Source organism: Hemicordylus capensis, chromosome 4, assembly GCF_027244095.1.
Source record: "Hemicordylus capensis ecotype Gifberg chromosome 4, rHemCap1.1.pri, whole genome shotgun sequence".
NCBI lineage: Eukaryota > Metazoa > Chordata > Lepidosauria > Squamata > Cordylidae > Hemicordylus > Hemicordylus capensis.
Window position 1 is genome coordinate 261,532,308 of NC_069660.1, and position 25,779 is coordinate 261,558,086.

Sequence of the window (25,779 nt, forward strand, 5' to 3'; positions counted from 1 at the left end):
GAAAGCTGTGCTTAAGTATTATTTACTTTTGGGAGGGACAGAAAATAAAGGACACACAAAAACTATTAAACTACTGTTCTTAACATAGCCCCCCCCCCAAAAAAACCCCTCTTACATTAATTCCTTTTTTTAAAAGCAAAGAAAAAGTATTCAAATTCCAGCCTAGCTGCCTTTTTCAGATCAGCTATTTGCACTGTCTCATCCCCATGTGATTTTCCTGCAAAGGGTGAACCAAAAGTGATCTCTATGCTATGAGCAACACATAATGTTCTTGCATCAGAAAACAGCACTTTAAAATATTCACATGTGACCAGTGCATCACCCTCCCCAAGGGTAGAGAGTTAGTCAAATGGAACCACGGCAGAGTGCATTTTAGTTAGAAGTACAGGAGTTTGTGAACAAAAGCACTTGGTGTAGGGAAGGAGATCACATTCACAGTACAGCCTCAGCATCTCTAAGAGAGAAGTGTTCGGGTTAAAGTCTGCATAGAAGCTAAAGCTCCTGTCCTGAAGTTCTGAAACTTCAGGACTGTGTCCACAGAGTGTCCCTGCCTCCTCAAAAAGGTTCCAGATCTTTTCAAGGAGTAGGGGTTTGGTTTTAAGAAGAAGATTCAGTCTCTATCCCTTTTGCTTGTATTGATGCATTAACAAAACATGCAAACCATATTCTTCCCAACTGCTCAATAGTGTGCTCCTACCTTTGCCCCCGATGAACACAGGAAGCTGCCATATACTGAGTCAGACCATTAGTCCATCTAGCTCAGTATTGTCTACACAGACTGGTAGTGGCTTCTCCAAAGTTGCAGGCAGAAATCTCTCAGCTCTATCTTGGAGATGCCAGGGAGGGAACTTGGAACCTAGATGCTCTTCCCAGAGTAGTCTAAGCACTATCCCTGGTAATGCACCATTGTTCCATCCTGTATTGCATAGCCACTTATTTTCATGACCATGAAAGACTCTGTGGTCTAGTATCATAGAGAGGTCAGTAAGATCTTACAGAGCACTGACTGACTGATTAAGTGCCGTCAAGTCGGTGTCGACTCTTAGCGACCACATAGATTCTCTCCAGGATGATCTGTCTTCAACCTGGCCTTTAAGGTCTCTCAGAGCATAAAGTAAAGTGTGCCATCAAATCGATTTTGACTCCTGGCACCCACAGAGCTCTGTGGCTTTCTTTTGGTAGAATACAGGAGGGATTTACCATTGCCTCCTCTCATGCAGTATGAGGTGATGCTGCATCTTCCTATATCGCTGCTACCTGATATAGTACCAGCAGGGATCCGAACTGGCAACCTTCTGCTTGTTAGTCAAGCATTCCCCCACTGTACCATTAGGTGGCTTTAGTGTCTATAATTCAGTCACCATAGAGTAGACAGCAGAATAGGAGTGAGGTGGATGGGGTGGAAAACAATTTAAAGATGGCAAAGTGCTCTCTTGCAAACAGCTACAGTTTTAAAGAAAGAGAATGCTTAGAAAGGGCCCCCTGCAAACAGTACCAGAGGCAAGGAATCTCTCTTCTTACTGTACTTTCTACTAGCTAGTTTTCTCCCTGACAACATTTCCCACTATTCTGCTTGCTTGCAGTCTTGTTGTTCAAGTCCTGTTACAAGCTAACTTGCAGAAGTACTTTTAAGAGGATGCTGCATATTTTTGTGCCAGGTGTTGAGACAAAAATAACTTCTTAAAAAACCTCATGGTTTAAGGCATGTGTCCATAGAGAAGCACAAATGGGAAACAGGAAAGAAGAAAGTGCGTGAGAGAGAGACAGAGAGAGAAGAAGAAGTTAAAAAAAACTAAAGACAAAGCATATGTGGGTTTGTGATGGTGTGTGGAAAATGAGAACTTAGGTTAGGTAAGAAGTCAATGTACAATGTAAAATGACCGAAATATTAATGCAATAAGACAAGATGCAAATTGAGATGTCATTTCTGAGTGAGTGTTAAAAGATAGGTTTTTACATTTTAAGAACGTAAAAGTCTCTGCCGAATGTAAAAAACATACGTAGTAAGTGGGATGTGTCTGCTTACCTTAAATGAAACAGGGAAAACAGTGGTAAGGGAACGTTTATTCCATTGCACCATCTTTACTTAGTTTCTAAAAGGAAACATTATGATTCAAGCCTGACTTGAGTCAGTGCTGTTGGCTCTTGCATCTGAATTCTAACATTCTCTTAATTCTCTGTGTAGTCCAGGTGTCTGGCAACATGCTAGATCTATTTAGTAGTTAAGGAGAAAGACATTCTGCATATTATCAGAGGCACTAACTGTATTCCAGGAGTGAGCCGTAGTGCAAACTAAGACTGCAATCCTATGCACACTTGAGAGGATGTACCAGTGAACTCAGTAGGATTTAAGTTGAATAAGTGTAAAAGGATTGTGCTACAACCTCTAATTACAGCTATTATGCCATATATTGTCACTTACACAGAATTTTACATTTAAGAATATACAACGTTATCTATTGGGCTGCTTCACTAATATGAAAGCATAATGTGTTTATTTTGCTCAGAAATATGAAGTGTTCAACAACTCCCCCCCCCCACACACACACCCCAGTTTAATTTGGTTGTCTTGACAAGTGGTTTTTCTGTTCTAAGCTCTTTTGCCCTAAGTACAGGTGAAACTCGGAAAATTAGAATATCGTGCAAAAGTCCATTAATTTCAGTAATGCAAATTAAAAGGTGAAACTGACATATGAGACAGACGCATTACATGCAGAGCGAGATAAGTCAAGCCTTAATTTGTTATAATTGTGATGATCATGGCGTACAGCTCATGAAAACCCCAAATCCACAATCTCAGAAAATTAGAATATTACATGGAACCAAGAAGACAAGGATTGAAGAATAGAACAATATCGGACCTCTGAAAAGTATAAGCATGCATATGTATTCAGTACTTGGTTTGGGCCCCTTTTGCAGCAATTACTGCCTCAATGCGGCGTGGCATGGATGCTATCAGCCTGTGGCACTGATGAGGTATTATGGAAGACCAGGATGCTTCATTAGCGGCCTTCAGCAATTCTGCATTGTTTGGTCTCATGTCTCTCATCCTTCTCTTGGCAATGCCCCATAGATTCTCTATGGGGTCAGGTCAGGCGAGTTTTCTGGCCAATCAAGCACAGTACACTGTATACTTTTCAGAGGTCCGATATTGTTCTATTCTTCAATCCTTGTCTTCTTGGTTCCATGTAATATTCTAATTTTCTGAGATTGGAGATTTGGGGTTTTCATGAGCTGTACACCATGATCATCACAATTATAACAAATTAAGGCTTGACTTATCTCGCTTTGCATGTAATGCGTCTGTCTCATATATCAGTTTCACCTTTTAATTTGCATTACTGAAATTAATGGACTTTTGCACAATATTCTAATTTTCTGAGTTTCACCTGTAGGTCTGTCATTCTGCAAAATAAGAAGGGACTACATGAGTGGGTAACTGAGCTGTCTGGCATAGATCCACTAATTGTTCCGAGGAGTCCTCTCTTAGCCTTGATGTCTCCTAGCTGTCTGGAAACATCTAGACTAATGAAAGCTATTAATTAGGTTTATGCTCTGCCATGAATATGGTGGCTGGGATTTAAGAATTCTTTGCCATAAATTCACTCACAGCCCTAGGCTACTCCGTGTTCGTTTATAAAATCAATCTATGAAATGGGACAAGTGTTTTATATGATGTCTGTCACACATTTAATTTATTTTAAAAATACTGCATATATATGTATATATACTTTGACCTCTATTGAGTGGCTTAACTCGCCTTCTTGAATCATCTGTTCTGTATTACCTTTTAGTTTCTGCTTGTGTTTAGTCAGGGTTGGTTTTGGTTTGCCATTCTCTGCTACCCTTTGGATCCACCCCTTGGATTTCTAGACTCTGCCCCATCCCATCAACTCCTCAGGAATGGGTATGTCCCCATTTCCGTCTGTGATATCAAGTGGTTGCAGTGTTTTCACCAATGAATGCAATGGGAATGAAAACTGACAACCGCTGAATGTGTATTTTAAACGATATAAAACGTAATTTTTTGTATTTAGTTCAACTTTCTTGTTGATTGCATTTTAGGTACTCTCATCAGCATTCCACATTGTTGACAAGTCTCAGTCACCAAATCACAATTGTGGTTGCCTACCTGTTGCTGGCAAGGCACCTCCACTGAATACAGTCAAGGACCCCCACCCCTCTGTCTGAGCAGTGTGCTAAAGGGAGCTTCTGCCAACATCAAACCTCTTTCCTTCAGCCAACAACAAACCTTGTCCTTTCACTTTTCCTCGCCTTGCTCACTTGTCCCCTGCTAACTGAGGAAAGAGGCACCTTTTTAAAGGGGTAGTTCTCTTTATTTAGTGGGGGGGGGAGCAACTGGCCCTATCCATCCCAAGCACAGCATCCCTCCAGTGGCTGTTGCAGGTGTCTATCTTATGTTTCTTTTTTAGATTGTGAGCCCTTTGGGGACAGGGAACCACTTTCTTTCTTTATTCTATGTAAGCCACTTTAGGAACTTTTGTTGAAAAGCGGTATATAAATATTCATCACTCTCGCATTAGTGCCTTAAGCAAGGAGGGTGAATCCAAGTTGGGAAGCCTGTCTTTAACCATAGAGCGTCTGCTTATGGGCCTATGAACCTTAATCCTAACTAAAATGCAGAAGTAGACAGTTTATTCAATAGAGAAAAATATACTCTGCACATACTCAGATATATTTTCGGGACTCTCATAGGAGTCCTGGTCCTGGGGGGAAAAACTCAAGGTGGAACCTTGGCATTAATTAAATCCATGCCTAAACATCATCACATATACAACCATGAGTATTTGTACATCACTTTCTATTCATAGTTTTAACAGAGACAGCATAATTAAACAGGACAGGAAAAAACACTGGTGGTGGAAGAAAGCGACATTGCGGCGAACAAAAGTGCAGGTACCTCTAAAGAAAAGGTAAAGTTGTGCCACCCTGGCGCCCACAGAGCCCTGTAATTTTCTTTGGTAGAATACAGGAGGGCTTTACCACTGCCTCCTCCCTCGCAGTCTGAGATGATACCTTTCAGCATCTTCCTCTATCGCTGCTGCCCAATAGAGGCGTTTCCCATAGTCTGGGAAACAAAATAAAGTCCCACTGAGCCCAACATGTCTTTCCTTCCAATAGGTGCTGCTCTTAGAATTTTAAATAACTCTTTTAGTTTTCTTTATTTTGCCGTAAACCGCCCACAGACGGAAAGTTGGGGCAGCGTAAAAATAAATGTGCAAAAATAAATTTGCTTCTTTTTGAGCTTTAAGAGCTGAGCCCATACGCTGCACTGCAGTGCCCCAAGAAAAGCCGCACGACTTCCGCGTCGCAGGGTCACGTTCGCGCAGTGGTGCAACGGAGCCCCCCTTTCCGCCGCCTAAGAGCTTCCGAACAAAACAAGCCGGCCACTTTCACCCACCCCTGCTCAGAGCTCCTCCGCCCCCGCGACCCCTGCCTTGTCCCCATCTTCCTTCCCACTGACGAGTGACCAGAGCTAGGCCTAACCGCAGAAGTGGTGGCTGTTTTCCGGGGCTGGCTTGGGCTCGTCTCGCAAGCCCTCTCCGCTGGAGACTAGGGGGCCTCCGAGTGCTTTGACCAGCTTTCCCTGCTCGGGAGGCATTTCAGCGGATGACCCGCTTGCCCTCTCCTCCTCGCATTCCGATGGCCAGGAAGGGCGTTCATTCAACGCATCCCGCCTGCGGATGAGAAGGGCAGAGCCGGGAAGCCCGGGCGGCGGGGGAGGAGGAGGAGGGCCGGCGCGGAGCAGGAGCCTGCCTAGCCAGGGCGTCTCACCCACCTCTCCTTGGAGTAGAGCTGGTGCTCCTGCCGCCTCTTCCGAATGAAGGCCATGGAGCCGACCCGGCTGCGCTTCCGCAGCGCCTCTGCTTTGCAGCAGGCAGGAACTGGCCAGCAGGCAGAGACCTCGCTCGCCGCCAGGGGACCCCAGTGGCAGCCCTTGCCGACCATTTATATCGCAGAGGCCGCTGCTGGCGGGCCTTACGCCAGGCATTGCCGGTCTCCCTCCAGCATGCTGCTGTCTCCTGGTCGCCTTTTCCAGGCATGCCTTAGCTCAGGTTTCATTTGGGAAAGTCTAAATGGCAGTAGTCACATGCGCCGCCGCGATGTGACTCGGGGAGGTCTCCGTGCTTCTTCCCACAGCAACATTTGTTTTCTCCAGAACACGAAAACGCTGCTCCAGCAGCACTACGCGGCGGTGCTTGGTTGCCACCGAGAGGGAATGGCTTCGATTAATGTTTGCTGTTCCTGTGGGGCGTCCGGAAATAGCTCGCTTCCTGGAAACAATAAGCTGTCTAGGAAGCGCGGGGAGGAGAAGTGGAAAGTGAGTTTACTTCGGCCTGGTTAAGGAGACCAGAGGAGTGTGCTAGCGGGCATCCAGGTACGGAGCCAGCAAGCATAAAAGTTTGGCAGGGCCCGAGATAGTCTATCTGGTCTTCTAAAGGCACCTTGCGCGGCCTGGGGCACATTTGTCCAAAAAAGAGGGAGGGGGCCAGCCTAGCTAACTGCTTTTTACGGGCTTTACAAAGGAGAGCTCCTATCAGGTGCGTATCAGTGTTTGAGGCAGAAAAGAGCCTGCCTTCCTCTTCTCAAAGCAAACCCAGACAAAAAAGGGAGGGAGAGGGTGGGGGGAATATTCCAGCAAGTCCATCCCTCCAGCTCCGAATCCCATTCTGGCGCCCCCCAACCCGCTTTCTACAAGAGCCTGTGAAATGCTAAATGATTGCCCAGTGAGGCTATGAGTGGCCGCAGAGCGGGAGATGTGGAACGCCGGTGTCCTTTGCAGCTGGATAACAGGGAGGAGAATCAAATCATATCTTTTTCCCTCCTCCTCCCAGGGCATTTCCACCCTCTGCACACTAGGTTCTATCCTCCCAGTGAGCTCCATCCTTTGAAATGCAATGTTTGGGGTTTTGTTTTGTTTTTTTAATCCTCTGTTTGTTTGTGCCTCACCCCAGCCCCGCTCCCCGAGTTTGAAAACCTGAGATTTCTCTCTTTCCTTCAACCCCTTTCTTGCTACAGAGATTTTACTTTGGGGACAGATGTTTTATTTCATTTTTCCATGTTCAATGTTTTCTCAAGGTCTATGTTCAAGAAAATAAACTATTTAATTTGACGTGTAAAGTCTACAATCCTATGAACATTTGGGAGTCAGTAATTAAGAATGGGACTTACTTACTTCACATTTACTTCAAATAAATGTGAAGGGAATTTTGCTATATAAATTTACCTAACAGAAATCATTGAAGTATAAATGTTTTTCATTGTGGCTGGATCATGCCCAGATCAAGCTTGAGAGGGAGGTTTTGACTTTGTAAATACTGAGATATTATGACATCACTTGACCTACCTGAGTAATCAGTTAAATGCACAAGTTAACTTACTTTATTTTGTTTGTTTGTGTTAAGGTCTTATTTTACTTGTTTCCTGGCTGTGGATCAGTTTCCCATTTGCTATTTCTACTCTGGTTTATTACTATCGAGGTAGTTTTAACTTTATTGCTATGCATGATTGAGCTTTGTATTTTGTTAGTTATTTACCCTAGCCATCATTGTCCATATATTATAGTGTTCATCTTATTTCCATTACTTTGTTGTTTTATATGGTTATGATTATGGTCTAATTTTTATCTCAGTTTTAATCTGTTTGATATGGCTAATCAGTTTTATATAGTCTATTTGACTTTACATGTATTTCTTATTGTTCTGATTGGTGCATTTTCACAATCTATAGTCCCCTGAAATAAAGGTATACCACCTCGAAATGCACCAGGACCTATTTTTTTTAAAAATAAACCATCAGTGCACTGTTCCTGCTTCCTTCTCTTGTTCCTGATGGCATGTTGCTTCCCCCAAATGTGCATGGCATCCTATAGTAGTTTGCTAACAAATCACCAAAGTACATTTGGAAATGTTCATATATGGGTTTTTTGAAAACAGAATTCATTTTGTTTTTCTAAGATACCATATACCAGAGGTCAAACAGACTTTTCTTTGACAAGCCATTTTGTATTGCTGGTCAAAAGAAAAAAGAGGGTAGGGAAAGAAATCACCCCTCTAGAGAATATCAATATATTTTATTTAGCAATAGTGATCAAGCTCCTTCACTAAGAAGTGTTCCAGGTCTCAGATGAGTTTTGTGTTTACTTTCTTCTTGCTGACCATGATTCTGACATAATATGTAATGTAGTCAAATTTTGAGTGGTGGCTAATCGAATCAGACAGGCTCTGAGGCTATTCCCATGCCAAGCCCACTTTTGGGCGATCGTGTGCTGCAACAGGAGTTGTGCGGCTCCCGGCAGCTAGCCACGTTAAATCCCCCTCCCCTTAAATGAGGTTAATGGAGCGATCGCTCCGTTAACCTTGTTTTTGTGCTTGTGTGCCACCACGGTGCGCTGCGACACACAAGTAGACCGCCGACCGGGAGTAGACCCTTGACCAAGACTGCAAGCCGCCTCCCGCGCTCAGGGGTCTCTCACGCGGGGCATCTTGGAACTTCCGGGGACCACATGCTCTCCAATCCCCGCAGCCCCTACCGGCTCCGTAACGGAGCTGGCAGTCGTGTGGGTGGCCAATCCAGCTGCTCAGCTATGAGCGGCTGCTCGTCTGTGGAGAGAGCAGGCAAAGACTGCTCTCCCCACAGAACCTCATCAGGCGCTTTGCATGTGTCTTGTGAAGCGCTTCTCTAATTTTTAATCCAGTTCTTATACTTTAGGATGGATTGCTATTAATGTTTAAGTTTTTTTATCTGTCTACTTTGTACTGCTGGTCAGAGACCGAAATAAAATTGAACAATAATGACCATACTCCAAATACTGATTGTAATGCAGTATTAGAATCCAGTTCTCAGCCAGGAACTGAACATAACATTGTGGTTATTCTTTGAACATGGATTTCCCACCCATTGTAGATCTCTAAAGCATCATGTTAATTAAGGCTGTAATCCTTACTAGGTATGTGCACGAACCATGGTTCATGCACAGGTCTGAATACGAACTAGTTTGTGTTTGGTGAACTGGTTTGTTCTGGTTCGGCCAACCCACAAACTGGTTCAGCCGACCCATGGACCCCCAGCAGCCTGCGCATGCCGGCACCATGCAAAGATTGCTGGAGGGAGCATCACCAAAGCAGGAAGCAGCAACGAGCGTCAGGCATGCAGGTGCTACTCACTTTTAAAGGTGCCGCACCCCCTACTCCCAGTGCCACACTTGAACCGCCAAACCATCCCTAATCCTTAATAGATAAACACTACTCAGTTTAGTAATCCAATAGTATTGAAGTGTTTTGAGTGTGGCTGTTTAACTGGGGAGACCTCCGTTCCAATCTCCATTCAATTGCTGGATGACCTTGGGTCAGTCCGTCGCCATCTTTTAGCCTAACCTACCTCATAGGGTTGTTGTGAAGATAAAATGACAGAGAGTGTAGTAAGGCAACCATGTCCAACATGCTGAGCTCCTTTTAAAAAGTAACACAAACAGCAACTGTGCTACATAGGCCCATAATTTTTGTCTGGTGTTGTCACTAAGCCAAAAATTATGGCTGTTTCCCACACAGACACACCCCTGCCTGCTCTAGGCACCTGCGTGCCTCATTGGTCAAAGCCACAGGCACCCTTTCAAGCTGAGGACTTGCTTGGCCCTATACCGTCCAGGCAAGACAGACACACACCCCGGCTCCCTTTCCAACTTCCTAACGGGAAAGGGTGCTGGGGCTCACTGACACAACCAGTGATTTCCAGGTATTCTAGACACCTGGCACAGCAGCCAAAGCCCCAAGCACCCTTTCCAACTTCCCAGCTAGAAAGAGTGCTGGAGTTCACTTGCTCAGCTTTGTAGCTTTGTTCTACGCAGGCACTCCTGGAGCATTTCCAGATGTTTGTTTGTTTTTTAGCTCAGAATGGAAGGTGTGTGTTCTCACATCGGCTGGATTCACGCTGGTCCATGCAAGATATTGGGGAGCACTTCTCACACAGTTCAGGTTTTTCATTGTGTGTTAGAGCCTTGCCCGGTTTATGTCCGGGGTAAAAAAAACACCCCACTTTTGTGTCTGTTTTTTGTTTTGTTTTTAAATCGAACTCATAAACACACGGTAAAGCCTGCTGTCTGGGAAAGCTCTTGGTGCCTTGTCAATGCCTCAACAAAACTGCCCTATTTCTTTCCAGCCTTGGAGCCGGGGAGGAGGCAGAGATTGTGTGGATGACCCCCACTTACTCCTACAGCTCCAAGGTGGGGAGGAACACTGGGGTCTCACTTGACTGAGGTCACTGCCCCACTTGGCATGGCAAGAGGGGTTATGGCATAGCAAGAGAAGAGATATAGTGGTTAGAGTGTTGGACTAGGACTGGAGAAATCAGAGCTACATTTGAGTATAAACTCGGGTCTCCCTAGTCCTAGTCCAACACTCAGCCAGTCACTTATCTTTGAGCCTAACCTACCTCACGGGATGATAAACATAATCATGTACACCACTCTGGGCTCCTTGGAGGAAGATGGGAAATATATGTAAAATAAGTAAATAAAAGGGGCAAGTTAACCCTTCATGGCTATCAAACATAAACTTAAAATTTCACTCTTAAGATTTTATGAGCAGCTAATCACGGGATTTGAAATAAATTATGGAAAATATATTGCCATTTGTTTAATGATCGTAACATGACAATATATAAGGTAAATCAACATTTACTGGTAGATCTCTGGTTTCATTTCTACTTTTGCAATATGTGTGTTCTTAAAACATTTATTTCATGGAACCATATGGGCTCTTTTCATAAACCAAAAATAACAGCATTATATTCCAATGTTCTTTTCGTAAGTATTTCATAGTCACTGCATATTATCTCTTTTCTTTTTCAAACATATGAAGTTCTGATTAGATAGATGCTGTGTTGTATTTTAAAGAACAAGTTGCCGAGTGGAATTTGACTAGTGGAAATCAGTGTGCTGATCTCTGGGTGACAAGCAATAGATCAGCAAGGGTTTCTGATTCCCAATTCACCATAACAACAAAAACAGTCCACTACACAGTCTTACTTGCCTGATCTATGGGCGCGTTATTTTTCTCTGAGTATCATTGTTTCCAAGCTGTAAAATGGGACTTTTTGTTTAAGAGCATAGCAGTCATGTCCTCTTCCGAAAAACAGTAAATAATGGTCTCTTAGACAATCAATAGTACTCATGTTCATTCAGCTGCACACAGGGTCATAACGTCTTTTGTGAGGGCTTCTGTTAGAACTGTATTTATTTATTTATCATATTTCTGTACCGCATATATAAACATCTCTAGGCAGGGTACAAATTTTAAAAACCAACAAACATTAAAACAGTATAAAATAGTTAAAATTAACAAAACTAATAAAACAAGATCACTTATAAAAATACATTACATTTAAAAGATCTTCAGTTAAAAGTCTGAGAAAACAGGTACATCTTGAGGGACTTCCTGAAAACAAACAGAGAAGAGGGTGCTCTTATTTCAACAGGGAGCAAATTCCAAAGCCTTGGGGCAGCCACAGAGAAGGCCTGGTCTCAAGTTGCCACCAAATGAGCTGGAAGCAACTGATGGTCTCCAGATGATCTTACTAGGTGACAGGTTCATGACAAAGAAGGTGCTCTCTTAAGTACCCTTGACCCAAGCTGTTAAGGGCTTTGTAGGTAATAACCAGCACTTTGTATCTCACACGGAAACTATATGTATCTTTGAACAAGGTGGCGTATAGAACATCTATTCAAATTTGTATCAATGTTTTGCTTGACATATTTCATGTCAACAGTTTAGAACTTCAGGCTCAGGACTTGTAATGCCATTCCAGATCCAATTCAAGGTGCTGGTTATTACATTTAAAGCCCTTAACAGTTTGGGCCCTGGATACCTGAGGGACCATCTGCTTCCAAGGGTTTCTGCCCACCCAGTGAGATTGTCAAAGGGGCCTTTGCTCCATGTGCTGACATTGAGAGAGGCTAAATTGTCATGCTCATGGGACAGGTCCTTCTCTGTTGTAGCCCCCAGGCTCTGGAATGCTCTCCCAGTTAATGTTCACTTTCTGATACATGTGATTGCTTTTAAAAAATAACTAAAAACCTTCTTATTTACTCAGCCTCTTAGAGGCTGCCAAGTTTCCTAGCTTTCTTGCTTCTGTTAATTTTTTTAAAAATTTTTTGGTGTATGTATGGTTTTTAATGTTGATTTTAAGGTTTTAAATGTAACTTCAATGGAATTTTATTTTAACTCTTGTAAACTGCCTTGAGATACATTATGAAGGCAGTATAAAAATTGGACAACAAATAAAAAAATAAATTCCTATGCCAGGTGGATCAACAGTTTCCACTCTGTAGATAGACATATCTTTGCACTCAGTGCAGTGTCAAACTGTGCTGATTTGCTGTTATTCAGGCAAAGTTACTGTGGAACTTCAGGCTAGCTTGTTAACACAGTTGAGAACAAAGCCTTTATGCTAAACATACTAGGTTCCCAGTTGCCTGAAATGTGACCTTCCAGACATAGACAGTGATCTAGAGTATGTACTTGGGATTCCCTCGTAAATGGAGCCCTAGAGGATGTTATGTTGTCTCTGTTATAGGCTACAACAGCAGCATCCTAACTGTGTGTCTACAACTGCATCTAAAAATATTGTAGCTATGTTTTTGTAATGTTTCCTGTCACTGATAATTTGCTGAGATAGCAATTGAAGGATCTCTTGCAAGTGAAGAAATTTACTTGCAACACTATTGTTGAAATGTCAATATTAGCCTAAAAGAGAAATTATGGAAATGATTTTTTCATACTGCATGTCAACAGAAAACATTTCAATGGTTTACATCAGGGGTTCCCTACCTTTTAAAATAAGTTTAGCCCTTCTGACACAATCTTTCAATTCAGATACCCCAGAGAGAGAGAGAGAGAGAGCACACACTTACAGTTATGAGACAGGCAATACTACACAGGAGATGGCAATGGTGTAAACTGTATTCTGCCAAAGAAAACCACATGGCTCTGTGGTCACCAGGAATCGACATCGACTCAACAGCACAACTTTACTTTTACTTTACTCCTGTCACTGGCTTGCAATTTGACTAAGGAACTCATGAATACTATTAAAATTAATAGCACAAAACTTGTCCCATTAATTTCAATAAGACTGCCTGTGTCTTACTGCAAATGTGTGCCAGTGATTATAGTAGCAAGTCCCCTTAATTTCAGTAATAGTACTTATGAGTAACTTAATCTGGATGTAAGCCAGGGACTGTAGTAGCCCATCTCATAACTGTAACATTTAAACATATATATATATATAGATTAAAAAACACATTTAAGTGTTATAGCTAAGGAAACATGCTACTACAGTCACTGGTTCACATCTGCACTAAGACAGAGGCAGTCTAACTGAAATTAATGGGATAGGTTTGCTTGTCCTATCCATAAGAGTACTCAGTGCTAATTTTCTGAAGCCCGAAACTCACCAGGCTGAGGGGAAGGGCACACTGAACTTCAGCATATAGCTAGCCAATTAGGAGCAGAGAAGGAGGGTTCTCACTCTCTTCCCTTCTCCCTTCCCTTTTATAGCAGACACATCACTGAAGATTTGTTAGCTTCAAGATGGGGAGCAAATCTGCGGTAAGACTGCAGCAAGGGGGCTCTGAGCAACCCCTGGGAGCCCTCAAAGTTCCCCTGGGAACCTTTGAATATTCCCTGTTGGGAACCTTTGATTTACAGAAAAAAGCTGTGAAACCATTCAAAATGCTTTACAACTTTAAAAAAGAATCGTGCACTAAAAGGCAACATCAGCCAGCCATTCATCTCCAGAAAGATGTCAGATGCTGATATTTTGAGAAGGAAGTGACATCTCTGTAGCCCTGTTAACACATTGTGTTCAACACTTGTACATGAGTGTTCCGTGTACACAGGTACAGTTATTCACATATTACGTTGAGCACAGATACAGCAGTACACTTCCTGTCTGTATCATCATGCCATTTGAGGGGTCTGTACCCAGGTTCACATTAACAATGAACACAGATACAGTCATTTACACAAAGACATGTACAAATCTACAGACTTCTGTACACTCGTACAATGCAAGGTCCAACTAGGGCTCATGCTTTTCTTTCCCCAAGTTTTGAGTTAGGCAAATGGTCTTCAAAGAAGAAGAGCTGTACCTGCCCTCTGATTCCTCACTATTTCTTTCTATACTAGCAGCCTGCACACCACACGCACAGTTGATGTAATCCAATAATAATAATAATAATAATAATAATAATAATTTGATTTCTATACCGCCTTCCAAAAATGGCTCAGGGCGGTTTACACCGAGAAATAACAAACAAATAAATAAGATGGAACCCTGTCCCCAAAGGGCTCACATTCTAAAAAGAAACATAAGATAGACCCCAGCAACAGTCACTGGAAGTACTGTCCTGGGGGTGGATAGGGCCAGTTACTCTCCCCCTGCTAAATAAAGAGAATCACCATGGTAAAAGGTGCCTCTTTGCCCAGTTAGCAGGGGCATGCCCAGTTAGCAGGGTTAGATAGGCTTTAGTAGAAGTGATAATATAATTCTAGTGCAGAGGTGCACCCAGGTAATTTTGGAGCTTGGACCTAAAGGCCTTTGGAGGCCCTCCCCCTTGCTGGAGGCCCCCCCCCTTCAAGTTTAGCATCATCTCCCTATTCTTATCCCACAGATTTCTTTCCCCACTCACCACTAGGAATGTGCATGGAACCGTGGAGCTGCGGTCCAGCCCTGGGGGTGGGGGTTCCTTTAAGGGCGGGGGGAGGGTGTACTTACCCGTCCCGCCACTTTCCCCCCGCTGGTGTGCGCATTTTAGTCAGCACTTCCCCTGGTCGTCAGCTAGAGGCTTCAGAAAGCCTTTTGCATGTGCGCACATCGCACGTGTCACGTCTCCACATCACGCGCACGCACATGTCGCAGAGACGTGACCTGCACACGCGCAAAAGGCTTTCTGAAGCCTTTTGCTGACGACCAGGGGAAGGGGCAGCAGGGAGGTACCCTGCCGCCCCAAATGCTAATTAAAATATGCACACCAGTGGGGGCAAAGGGTAAGTACACCCTCCCACCGCCTTTAAAGGTGCCCCACCCCGGCGACGAACCACCAAACCGCCCCATGTCCAGACCGGTCCAGAGGCCTTTAGAATGCCCTCCGGACCAGTCCGTGCACATCACTATTCACCACTCTACCTCTTAAGCATGCGCCACAGGTAATGATCACGCTTGGCCACCCAGTGCAGTGCAGGGTAGCAGTGACCACACTACCCAGGACAGACTAAAGAGAATTTGGGGACCCCCAGGGGTGTGGAGGCCCTGGATTTTGGCCCCAAAGTCCAGGGGTAAGAGCGCCACTGAGTTAGTCTGTTGCATGTAATAAAGGATAATAGTAACTATTTATCCATATTTTTGAGCCAACGATGTGCGCTTACCTGCTTTAAAAAATGTTGAATGTCTTCTCTGTGTCAAGGAAAATGTTAGCATACAGTATTTAAACCACATACAAGCTGTGCTAGGTTGATAAGACCAACATTGGTTAGTAGTACAGTTCCCAAATTTGTCACGCACTTGCATTTCATCCTTTACTTTTTTGTATAGTTCCCCTTACTATTTTTTTCACTAGACACAAGATTTACCTTGGATAAACATTTGAAATATCTTGATTTAGACTGCCACCTTGTGATCAGATGTGATTATTTTAACACATCTTTAAAATTTAAACATGCAGCAGGTGCTTCATCTTCTTAAAGTTAGTTAATTACAGAGTCAGTTCAATAAAATTACTTTATTAAGGATCGACTGGCACATAAATGAGTTCTCTTAAGCAATTTAAGTTGGTTAAGCTCAGTGGCTAATTCAAGACAAATGCCTTCTTGCAAACAGAGATTATTGTTTTACTTTGCAATCATGAACGATTACTGTACTGAGAGGGAATGGTTTGCTCTTGACTCCAGTCTAGTTTCCAGTGTAACCTTGGATGATTATAAGATCATACTTTAAATTATCCTGTAAACACACAGGCATACTGGATCAGGCCAGTCTCACATACTACTGCTACTTCAAAATAAAAGGTAAAGGTTGTGCTGTCAAGTCGGTGTCAACTCCTGGTGACCACAGAGCCATGTGGTTTTCATGGCAGAATACAGGAGGGGATTACCATTGCCTCCTCCCTTGCTGTATAAGATGCTGCCTTTCAGCACCTTCCTATATCGCTGCTGCCCGATATAAGAGTTTCCCATATTTTGGGAAAGACACCAGCGGGGATTCGAACCAACAGCCTCCTGCTCTCTAGACAGGTTGCTTCCCCACTGTGCCATTAGGTGGTTCTTCAAAATAGAGTACAATAAAAAATGGCAAAAGGAATTCTGTTATCTGGTGGTGTTTTTCATCTCTGAGATTTTAGCACACTACTTTTGTGTCCTCTTCAGGGTCAATTTATCAAGTTCAACATATGTTTAAGATCCAACACTTCTGTGCAAACGCACCATAGAAGTCCCTTTATACATGGTAATTATACACTGTAATTGTACTACAGTGATTGCAAATGAAGACAAATACAGTACTAAGCTTTGTATATGCTGAGAATGCACAATGCAAATCTGGGTTCATTCAGATTCCACAGTTCACATATTGATCAGAAAAAGACATGCATGTGTATCAAATATTACTTTCTTTTTGGTGGTATCATGAATAAATTAAAATCACAATTTATGGCTGTCTGAGAAGCCTGGGTGATTTTTGGAAATCTAGATGCATCCTCAAGTGTTTCAGTAATGTTCAGTAATGCTGTAATGTTAATAGAAAAAAACCAAAACTGGAATTATTACAAAAGTTTTGCCTCAAATCTGTCGAATAGCTTTCAAATTAACTTTGAGTTGTTTGTGGATCTGTTTTAACAAAACTAAAAAATCCATATTCATTATGTCTTTATAAGAAACATTCAATAGCTCTTCTCTGTTTTGGTCACTGGATGGCACTAAACTAACACGATATACATGTAACTTCAGCATCATGAATGGTGTGATTTATTTAATTTATTTATTCATCATATTTTTATACCGCCTGATATGTGAATCTCTAGGTGGTGTTCATAATTTAAAACACAACAAATATTTAAAAAAGAGTAAAAACAGACAACATTTTACAAAACAAAAACATGCTGCAATGTGTTTGTGTTCTTTGAGCTGTATTTCAGCAATTATAATAACTATCTGCGCTGGGCACAGAGCATCTGCACCTCTAGTTTCCCCCACGTGCCCGTCTGCCGCTGATGCCTATTTCTTCCCCAGTTTGTCCGCCGCTTTCTTCTCCTTCCTGCCCACCGCCGCTGTTTTCTTTCCCACTCCCACAGTGCTGGAATTGCCTCTGGGATGCTGCACAGTATATAAGGCGCTGTGCTGTTAGTGCATACATATCTGCACACATGTACATGTTTTTCTGTGACTGATTAAAAGTGCATTCATCTTAAAAGTGATTCTGGGTACAGGCCCTTCAAATGAGGGCACAGATTGGACATGTACTACTGTATGTACATTGAACATAATATGTGCAGAACTGTATAAAAAATAAACTATACTTGTTATAAATAACAAATTGTTCTCATAACAAATTTTTCTCTGTCTGGATGGCTCACCACACAGCTTTAACATAAAATAAAAACACGTAACACATTAAATCATATCAGACCCAAAGTGGGGGAGGGATACAAAATACAATACAAAACAATTAAAACACTTTTAAAATCAGTTTTAAAAGCAAATTTAAAAATCAAAATTTAAAAAGGCCTGAGTGAACAAAAAGGTCTTTACCTGGCATTTAAAAGAACAAAATGATGAAGCCAGGTGAACCTCACTGAGGAGGGTATTCCATAAATGGGCTGCAACTGCCAAAAAGACCCTCTCCCTAGTAGCCACATACCTCACCACTTTTGGCAGGGGCACTTGGAGGGGGGCCTCAAAGATCTTAAGGTCCAGGTTGAGACAAATGGGGCAAGGCACTCTCTCAGGTAGCCCGCCCCTAAGCCCGGCCTGAGGGCTTTAAAGGTTAAGACCAGCACTTTGAATTAGGCCCAGAAACGGACTGGAAGCTGACGAAGCACAGGCATAATATGCTTTAAATGTCCAGACCCAGTTAATAATCTTGCAGCTCTATTCTGTACCACCTGTAGTTTCCGGACCGTTTTCAAAGGCAGCCCCACATACAATGCATTGCAGTAATCCAGAGATGTGTTTTTGTTGTACATAGTTTGAACATGCATTGAACATAACGTGTGAACAGGAATGAGACTCATGTACACTTGCCTGAGCTTCTTGGAGCCAAGCTGAGGAGAAAATAATGAATGAACAAGCACTTTTACAATGTGAGAGAGGTTGTTAAATCTCACACTGAAATCAAAAGGGCTCTGCTTAAGAATAGTGCCCATCCAAACTTCAGCTCTTCTTCATATGGTGATCTTTTAGACGTTTAGTTGTCCTCATTAATCTTTTCTGATTTATTATTTTGTTAAATAAATAAAATAATAAATTTTTTTTTTATACTACCTACAACCGGGTCTCTGGCTTGCTAGTCAAGTCATTTCTCCGCTGTGCCATTAGGTGGCTTGGTATGTTTCCCAGACCATGGAAACACCTATATCGGGCAGCAGCGATATAGGAAGATGCTGAAAGGCATCATCTCATACTGTGCAGGAGATGGCAATGGTAAACCTCTCTGTATTCTATCAAAGACAACTATAGGGCTCTGTGGTCACTACGAGTCGACACCGACTCGATGGCACACTTTACCTTTTATAAACAGGTCTCAAGATGGTTCACAACTAATTAAAACATCTGTAAACCTTTAAACAGTTAAAACAAACAAATTAAATGTAAGATTAAGTTTTAAAAAATGTTGTCAACATTATTTTGGAATTGTGCCTTAGCTGAATTGAGTACTCTAAAACTCTTTCCAGGTTTAAACAAACACATATGAAGCGCCTTACACTGAATCAGACCATTCGTCCATACGGACCAGGATGGTCTACAATGACTGACAGTGATTCTCAAGCGTGGGAGGTCCAGTATATGTTGCTACTTGAGACAAAGGAATTATGATGTGCTCCCCACCCTCCATCTCTGGTTGGGTGTTCAGCATTTTCAGGCCATGCAGCTGAAGTGGCAGTGATGCACAACTACTTTGACTATGCCACCAAGCCAGGCAGTGGTGACTGGGACATTCCTGACTCACATTAAGGATGGGAAGGGGTGAAGAAGAGGTTGCCAGTGGGGCATGGCAAGAAAATGAACACTGTGCCCCAGTGACGTGAGGAAGGGTGGCAGCAGTGGATAACAGGGTGGTGTTTGTGGTGGCAAAAGCCTTACAGCTGTAAGCAGTGTTCCCTCTAACAGATTCCCAGATGTTGTTGACTACAACTCCCAGAATCCCTGACTGCAACGGCTTTTGCTTGGCGATTTTGCGGGTTGTAGTCAACAACAACTGGGAATCCCTGTAAGAGTGAACACTGGTTGTGAGCCCTTCCCTTCCTGTCATCACCAGTGCCTGAGATGATTGCCTCATGGAAGGGCCGCACCTTCTCACAAGGATTCTTGTCAGCCTTTCCTGTAGCTGCAGGGATTGTATCGGGGACCTTTTGGCATACGAAGCATGCGCTGTACCACTGACCCACAGCCCCTTCCTACAAATGCTTGGAAATTATGATCTTCTTAACACAATCTAAAACTTGTATTGGGTTTTTGTACCACAACAGAACATTGTTCTGAGATGGTTCATATTTAATTTGTTATCCACTATAACTTAGAATATGCTGTAGATAGGATGGTGCCCAGTGTCTGTTCTCCTCTCATATATTTATGTAGTTGGTTGTTCTTGCCTGTATGTGTTATGCATTATCTGGTTGGTTTTTATCCTGTTGTTGCCCACACAGGTGTTACTTTTATTGTATTTTAGCCTGTCCTAAGGTGTTTGAAATCCATATAAATTTTGTTTCACTCTCAGCTTAATTTTATTAATTAATTTAAACAGTTTAATTTTGTTTGTTTAAATAATAATTATTAATATTCTGTGCATTTCAGTACATTAATAGGCTATATTCAGATCATCAAGCATTTGTCTAATGAATGTGTCTATAAATACAAAGGATACTGGGAAACACAATATTTCTAGCTGAATTCCTTAGCTGCAAAAATAGCACTCAGGTTTCTACTAGTCAAATTCTACTCCATGACTTATTCTTTAAAAAAAAAAAGCAGCACCCACCAAATCAGAACTTCATATCCTTGAGAAATAAGACAGTTATAATATTCAGTGGACTATGAAATCCTTACTAAAAGTACATTGGAATTTAATGCTATTATCTTTGGTTCATAAAAAAAGCCAGTATGGTTCCATGAAATAAATGTTTCAAAAATAAACATATTGCAAAGTAGAAATTAAAGTAGGACTATAAAATTCAGGGCATTCGCTTTCTCCATGCACAAGTCTACGTATATGCAGAGTTGCCAGAATAGTCGGATTTATAATGCATTTTTAAACAAACTAGATCTTTTCCATTTCCTTTCCTTGGATTCAGACATAATGCAAAATCTTGGTTTATTTATCCTAACCGAATTGGTTCAGATGAATGCAGACCAGCACACGTGAGCAGGACAAGGTCATGTCTAGAGCACTCCATCCTTATGTCTCTGCAGGATGTCCTGATGCACTGTTGGGCCATCCTTTAATTGCATAAGAGGGGTGTTGATCTGAACTGAGATGAACTCCCAAACCTTGGAACACATGCAGAGTGGTGATTCAAATTAACAACCTTCCTTCAATTAAAGGATACCAGGATGGGCGTGCTCTCAGTGCATCTCCTACTTGCTCATATGTGCCAGTGGACAAATATCAAAACCGGCCTACTGTTGTTAGAATCTCTGAACTGGTCTGATCTATATACCATGGTTTATGAGGGGTGAACATACTGAGATATCAAACAATGGATTAAAGCTAATTTTCTAATCACTAGAAAATTCCACTAACTCTGGTTTTTCATTATCTAATGAACAAGAATTTGCTAACAACATTTTTTAAAAAGTATGTACTTTTAAAATTATTCAATCAACCAGTGTTTTTTCATTCTCTAATTGCACTTTTAATGGTGTTATGATTATTTCCTACTACATATATGCAGTTCCTTACAATGGACCATACTTTTCTTTCTTACTGCCTTCCATAGAGCAAATGTTTCTGTTGTAACCATCATAATTTCTGTGTGCAGCAATTGTTGGAAGCAGGGTTGATCTGATTTAAATCAAATTGATTTAAATCATGATTTAAGTCACAATTTAAATTGCTTCAAAGGACTCAGTTTTAATTATTAAATCACAATTTAAATTACTGTTCAGGAAGATTCTATTTAATCATCATTTTCTATTAAAGTACGTTCTTTTTGTCTAATATAACCTTAATACATATTTAGAGATAGATGTAGATTTCATTTTTGGAAGGTATGTACACACTATAATAGGTACACACTTCTCATAATGCTGTTTTATTCGGGCAGCCAGGCCTTGCATTTTGTTGTTGCACTGTTTGCATTTCACACCCATGCCTTTCTTACCCACAGGTACAGGAACTTAATTAAATATTCCCTAAGGGGGTCTCTTTTATGGCCTACTGCCAAGATAGGTGTTTCCCATCTACAATGGAGGATACACCCGGGAAAAGTTTCCTCAGGACTGCACAAATATGTTATGTTCATTTTTGGTTTCACTTTCTATTCTCCTCCCCTCCCCATATTGTGTATTTGTATCCAGACTCTTTGTCCTTGCTCAGATCTACTCTATTCCCCCAAATCCTCTATTCATTCATTGGCCTTCTTTATCTTTGCACTTTTGGGGGGAGGGGGAGCAAGGGCTTAACTGTGCGTGTGTGTGTGCGCGCGCACGTGCATGTGTGTGTGTGTGCGTTGCATGTACACCACCTGCAGAATAGGACTGATCAGGTCTGTTATCTCTCATCTCCATATACTGCTGTTAACATGCTCATAGAATTAGAAGTTGTAATTAATATTCATGACAATATCTTTGATCTAGGTTATTTATGAATTGTGTTTTTAAAAGTAAATTTAAATAAGAAAAATCAGATTTAATTAAATATTGATTATCAACCCTGGTTGGAGGGGAGGGGGAGACATGTATATATCTACAATCTACCATATGGGAGGAAAGCTGGTCTGGTGGTAGCAAGCATGAATTGTCGCCTTTGCTAAGCAGGTTCTGCCCTGGTTGCATAGCAGTGGGAGACTTGATGTGTGAGCACTGTAAGATATTCCCCTTAAGGGATGGAGCCGCTCTGGGAAGAGTGGAATCTTCCAAGTTCCTTCCCTGGCATCTCCAAGATAGGCCTGAGAGAGATTCCTGCCTGCAACCTTGGCGCTAAATTTGGCCAGGTTCACACATAATGCGGAACTTGAGTTTCCCTTATCCTAAGATATGGAGGGAACCTAAAACTGGCACTGCAATATAAATGAAAGGCATGTAGCATGATTATCTTGAATTAAATGGGCCTTGCTTGTGATCTAGACTCATGCGTGTGTCATTGCGTAATCATGTCCCATAGGTCTGCCTGTCGCTTTCTCATCTTAAACTGCTTTGCCTGCTGTCCAACCTCCATTTCCTTCTTTTCCTCTTAGCTTACTATCAGAAAGCTAAGAGGGAAGGGAAGGAAATAGAGTCTGGACAGCATCCAGACTAAGTTAGTTATGACTAAGTGCCATTGCCCTAAGGCTCAGTCTATAGACACTCACCTATGAGCGAATCCTATTAAAATCAGTAGGACTCAGTGGTACTTCTGAGTAAACAAGCATAGGATCGGGCTGAAAATGTCTTACTGCTATCTCATATCTTCATAAGACAATGAGTAATGAATCTTTCTTTGCACGTCTTTCTCAGGAACTGCTGAAAATGAGCTAATAAAAGCTCCGTCACAAGATCATGATGTCTGTTAACATTAACATTCCTGCAGCCAAGTTAAACATACAAGTACTTTATTCAGAAGTATTATGTATTTGGGAGAACCTGAAAACATGAACTCTACAAACTGCAATATTAAGCATGGTTTCCTTTGGAAATATAATGTCAGAGCTTCACCACCATTTCCAAAGACTATACTAATAATAGGATATTACTTCTGTTTATTATCATCATCTGGAAAATCCATTCCCTTCCCTTCTAACTCACAAATGATTCTGTGTGCAGCTTAAAAAGTGAAACTTCACACACACACACACACACACACACACACTTATTCTTGTCTAATTAGACAACATTTATTCTGGATTTACACTAAACTGAGCACAAAGATTAGGGGTGTGCGCAACCGGTTCAAATAGAACCAAACTGGGCCTGGTTCAGGTTGAACTGGTTCAGCCCAGTTCAACCAGTTTGATTGCCTTGCTTGTAAACAGGAATCTGGTAAGGACTCCCTTTTACAAGCAAAGGGGGGGGGGGATTGCCAATCTCTAAAAAGGGGTTTGGGGTGGGTGAGAGGGCACCTTACTGGCTGTCGCCGCAGCTTCCTGGTGGGCGCAGGGGTGGTCCCAGCACGGCAGCCCCACTGGCACTTGGCCCACACACCATGCATGACACCACAACAGCAGGTAAAGTGCCTTCTCACCTACCCGCCTGAACCCCTTTTTAGAAATTTCCTTCTTTGTTTGTAAAGGGAGATCCTTACCAGATTCTTCTTTTCAAGCAATGCAGTCAAACCCAGTTGACCTGGTTCAACCCAGTTCAACAGCACAAACCAAACTGCTGCAGGTTCTAACAAACCGTTTCTCAGTTCCGGGCACATCCCTAACAAGATGTTCCCAACGATATTTATTATTATACAAGCATTCATACTAACTAGGAATTCTTTGGATCCATAATCTTCCCATACAATAGTTTTGAACATATTAAAATTACAGATGGGAAGATCCAAGTGCCTGGCTGAGTGTTGTGGTGTGTGTGTGTGTGGGGGGGGTGTTTGTGTGTGAGAGAACCGCTTCAGTGAACTACGAACCAGTTCATATTTGAACCAGTGCACAAACTGGTTCGTGCACATCCCTAGTCAAAATCCTTCTTCAACTGGTGCACCATCGGAGTAGGCATCTTTGAGAAGATGCTGAGGGCCATAGACCACTGGTGATCTCTGATACTACCCCCATGTCAGTAGCCAACCACTGCTGAAAACATGTCTGTGATGGCGGAGGGCCAGTTCTTTCAGGCCCCACACAAGCAGAAGAGGATGCAGGGCCCCCTGAAACCTGGATCAGCCTGGTACCAAAAGGTCTACTTGGCATATTAATGAAGTTTTTCTAAGAGAGGAACTAGCTAAGAAAAGCTGTGAAGAGGATCTTGCCCTCTTAGCAATAACTGCGTAGTACATGTGTGTCTTTTTTGGACTGTGTAGCTAACATGGAACTATTGTACAAGTCTAAGTACAAAACTATTCTAAAAGAGTCTTCATATGTAAAGTATATAGGCTGCAATTTTAATATACTGATTTTAAAGCAACACATTGTAAAAGAGGAAATTGTCAAATATAAAACAAGCGTTTAAAGCTAGATGCAAAACTATATTCTAAAAATATTGCCTAGGAAAGCAAGCAGTTGTATTATAGCTTTTACACTTTTTAGGATCTGTTCTAAAACTTAAAATCACATATTTTAAAAAATATCAAGACAAACCAGTGCAATGAATTATATCATACTTTAAGAATTAAAAAAAGCTAGCAAAAGAATTTGCTTGTTTCTGTATACTTACAAACATATTACCTTGTAATAGTCAAAACACATTGTGTTGCATACTGAGGTCTAGAAACAAATGAACTTTTTTTAATAAAAAAGTAGCTATTCTGGTTCTAGTGAAAAAATGCTACAGTCTCATAATAGTGCAAGACGATTGAGAGATCCATTGAGCCCAATCTTAAATTCCACCTAGCTTCTTTTTAACGAAAACTCGCGCATTGCTTTTCAAGCACTTCCCTGCAACCCAGAAAGTTCAACTCCTACACACACACACACACAATATTTCAGCTGTCCTGACTGCTGCCAAGAGATGGCATTTCAACAAAAAAGGCATTGTCATTTCTACACCTATAAAAAGGAATAAAATTGTCCTTTCTAAATTATGCACGTTGACATTCATAAAATAAGTGAAGTTCTGTGTGCCGTCTGCAGTTCTTTTTGATAATTTTCTGTAATGTTTAATTTCTATGATGTGGTCATGTTAGCACCTTCCTTCAGCAGAGCCAAGTTTCACCTTCACACACAGGAGGCTTGAGTTTCTAAGAAAAGCATAATCCACAACTCAGCAGTAGTAGGGTTTGGAAAACTGACTGAAATATAACCCAAGCTGGGCTGACACTGCTGGCAAACTGTCACTGAGACAGCTTAGCAAGAAACAAAGCTTTCAAGATGTGTATGTTTGTATATCTCGGAGCAATGGTGCTTCCTTGCAGCTTGGACTTCTGTCAAGGAACACAATCTGGCAAGAGGAGTGTTGAATGTTTACACGTCTACAGTGTGTAAGATCTAGGGGGAGGGAAGAATGTGCCAGAACACAAACCTGTCTGTGAAGCTGGATATAGTTGGCCAGTAGGAAGGCAAAGACACAGTTGTGGGTGCTCACAGATACCTTGGCTGACATACTGCGCAGTGAGCCGCATATCCAGGAGAGGGGATGAGGGCTTCCACACACCTTCCGAGGGCGGAGGCTGCTTTGTGCCTCCGAAACGGTGCAGCAT

The 25,779-nt window shown here is 42.0% G+C and overlaps 1 protein-coding gene and 1 long non-coding RNA gene across 3 annotated transcripts in view; one reads left to right on the plus strand and one right to left on the minus strand.

Moving 5' to 3' along the window:
• The window catches only part of NSMAF (neutral sphingomyelinase activation associated factor), a 45,091-nt gene extending 39,121 nt beyond the window's left edge, over nucleotides 1–5,970 (minus strand). Inside the window, exon 1 of the mRNA XM_053251037.1 lies at nucleotides 5,801–5,970. Within this exon, the coding sequence (XP_053107012.1) occupies nucleotides 5,801–5,970 (170 nt within the window). The remainder of the gene's footprint in view (nucleotides 1–5,800) is intronic.
• A 431-nt stretch (nucleotides 5,971–6,401) lies between these two features.
• Nucleotides 6,402–23,186, plus strand: LOC128325352 (uncharacterized). 2 transcript variants are annotated; one of them, XR_008307398.1, is made up of 3 exons: nucleotides 6,402–6,563; nucleotides 7,428–7,502; nucleotides 22,944–23,186. It is a non-coding gene; the product is annotated as an uncharacterized LOC128325352 (long non-coding RNA). The 2 variants fall into 2 exon arrangements; XR_008307397.1 differs by having other exon boundaries at nucleotides 6,402–7,502.
• The last annotated feature ends 2,593 nt before the right edge of the window (nucleotides 23,187–25,779 follow it).